At 43.5% G+C, this 2,909-nt stretch overlaps 1 protein-coding gene across 1 annotated transcript; it reads right to left on the bottom strand.

Moving 5' to 3' along the window:
* Positions 1-1,157: 1,157 nt before the first annotated feature.
* Positions 1,158-2,270, bottom strand: LOC149404936 (uncharacterized). The gene has a single exon (XM_089607729.1). It carries the CDS (start codon positions 2,268-2,270, stop codon positions 1,158-1,160), a length of 1,113 nt encoding a protein of 370 aa, XP_089463855.1.
* Between the last annotated feature and the right edge of the window lie 639 nt (positions 2,271-2,909).

Consider the following 2,909-nt stretch of genomic DNA (forward strand, 5'->3'; position numbering starts at 1 on the left):
CATTAAGCTAAACTTGGAAAAGGTTTGTGAACTTTTGAGTCCAAGTGTTTAGCTAAAGCTTTGTTCATTTGGGTCCATGAGGTCACTGTCACGAATCACATCGATAGGAATAGTTAAACTGGAAGCTAAGTCAAAACAAGAACGAAAATAGTTAAAAGGGTATTTTTGTCTTTTGAGACATATGATGAAATGAATGTCAATAAATTTTTTGACAAGTTCATTTGATGACTTAATGTCACTCGGCCATAACTTGATTATTGGGCCTTGTGAATTAATTTCATTTCATAAGAATTTTATTGAAAATTCTTAATGGGCTTTTTTCATGTTGTCATGAACAAATGGAAAAGCTTCTAGAAGCCTTTTCTAGAAGGCCTTGGGCGCCCAACCCTAAGAAAGAAAGGGAGTTTATTTTGTGCATAAATGTATTTAGATACTTGCCAAAATAAAAAGAGGAAACAAATTTGCTTGTAGATGCACTAGGGTAATCGGCCATGTTGAGAGAAAAGGCAAGCCATGAACAAAATTGGAAACAAATCAAGGCTTCTAGAAGCCTTGTTTGGCCGAGTTTCTCAAGTGGGAAAGAGGCAATATTTGCTCATGAATATGTGATATTCTATAGAAGAGGAAACTACCTTATTGAAGGTAAAGCCTCTCCTATAAATAGGAGCCTCATTTCCTCACATTTCATTCATCCAAGTTTAAGAGATTTGAGAGACTCTCTCTCTAGAACTTTGGCCGAAAATCCTCTCTCTCTCTCTCTAGTTTATTTTCGATTTTTTCTTGTCTTGGCACCTCGGTCCTCACTCGACCTAGTGTTTAGCTCTGCGACTTCGAGACTCGTTCTTAAGTCGTAGCGTTTAAAAGTGCCCACTCACTGATTCCTTCTTTTCGAGTGATTTAGTGATAGAAACTTTCGTGGTTGCTCGAGGTGCCGATGAAAGAAAGAGAGACGTGCTGCGAGGGGAGACGAGCGTTGCAAACTTTCCACAAGCTTCTTCAAAGTTCAAGCTTCAAGAAAGGTTAGTAAACTTCTAGCTCATATTGGTTTTTAATTACATGTACTTGCACTTGTCTAGGTTAGTAAAAACTGTTTTACTTGTAAAAGAAAATTTTTAAAATTCCGCCGCTTACCGAAGCGTTAATTATTTTCTCAAACCCTAGATCGATTCCAACAAACTGTGGGAGGTCGCCTGAGTGCCTCGGATCTCTTTTATCTCCTCAGGCGTAGGGAAGCGGATACATTGGTGAAAGGTTGAAGGTACATCCATCATCCTATGTATCCATGGTCTTCCCAAGATAATATTGTAGGGGGAGAGACAATCTAAAACTTGGAATTCCACTATTTTATTGATTCCACTTATTTTTACAGGCAACCTGATCGTTCCTAAGGATGGAGTAGTTGACTCATTGAAACCCGTCAAATGGGTTTGTTCTTTTTCGATCTCGTCTTCACTGACTCCCATCCTAGCCAGGGTATCTTTGAAGATGAGATCTACGGAGCTGCCTCCATCGATTAGGACCCTCGCGACCTCACAGTTAGACACGTCAATCGTGATTACGAGTGCGTCGTCGTGCGGATCGGTTGTCCATATGGCTTCTTTTTCGGAGAACGAGATTTGAACGTCTTGTTCTGGTCTGATTCTGGTGGTCTGGTTGTTTAACTGACGTTGATGTGCTTTAATTGAGTTGACCGTTCCGTTGCAAAACTTTGAGCCGCCCATTATGAAGTCAACTCTATGTTTTGCGACGGTCGGTGGGGATCTTGGTTCCCCTTCCTCAGCAGGTCTCGATCTCTTAGGGGAGGGGTTGCCCTTTCCTCTGTTGTTCTTGTTGTTGTTGAAGACCTTCTTTTTTGGCGGGGCTCCTAGATCAACGTCTTTTAGTTCCCCTTTTGCGTATTTTTCTGCTAGAGCCTTGCGCATGGTCTCACAATTAACCATGTCGTGGCCGTTAGCTTTATGGAAACTGCAATACGCATTGGGGTCCCACGTCCATTTTTTTGCCGGGGGACCTTCCTCCTTAATGTCTTCATCGACGTTGAAGGCGTAGTTAGGAGGGGTGTGTAGCTTTCTGGCATGAGGTGTAGCGTCGTGGGGGTTGACCCTACGAAGGTTGCCCCCGGCATTTACAGGTCTTATCCAAGTGTTGGAGGACGGTTTCTTCTCAGCTGCGCGTTGCCTCTCATAGGAAGCGAATTCCTCTTCGGCTTTCGCATAATTTGCGGCTTTGTGAATCGCATCTTCCAACGTAAGGGGACGGTTAACAGTCATCTCTAGTTTCAGCTTCGAGTCGTGCCTTAACCCGTTCCTCAGAGAGGTTAAGGCAGATTCGTGACATACATTAGAGAATTTTTTAGAGCACGTCCTTGTAACGGATCATGAAATCCTTCAAGGATTCATTCTCTTTCTGTTGAATTCCTCATAAATCTGCTATGGTCAGATCGTCCTCCACGAACATCGAATAGTGTATCAGGAATGCAGCCGATAGTTTATCAAAACTATTGATAGAGTTTGGAGAACCACTCTAAAGCGGACCCGGACAAGCTTTCTGCGAATAATTGGCCATAACCTGCCTCCAATTCTCTCTCTGCGAGCATAACTCGTCCCATTGCGAATCTGAAGGACAAGATAAAAGCTTTCGGACTTGAAGTGCCACTATACCGCAGAAGGCGAACCTTTCCGGTATCTCCCAGACGCACTTCGGTAATATTTCTGGCAAAAAGAGTCGTCCTTGTTTCTTCAACGAGACGATCTATTTCGGGGGCCGAGCTGGTTGCATAATGAAATTCTGAGCGAATAGCTCTCAGCTCGGCCGTTATTGACTCCTTATATTGGTCTAGTTCGGTCATGCTGGGTTCGCCCTCGTGAAAGAGGCGAGGTCCCGTACGTATAGGTGTGACCGCGGTAGCC

The sequence above is a fragment of the Urtica dioica genome, chromosome 2 (assembly GCF_054948205.1).
Source record: "Urtica dioica subsp. dioica isolate 48M chromosome 2, U.dioica_male_clone48M_v1_H2, whole genome shotgun sequence".
Classification (NCBI taxonomy): Eukaryota; Viridiplantae; Streptophyta; class Magnoliopsida; order Rosales; family Urticaceae; genus Urtica; species Urtica dioica.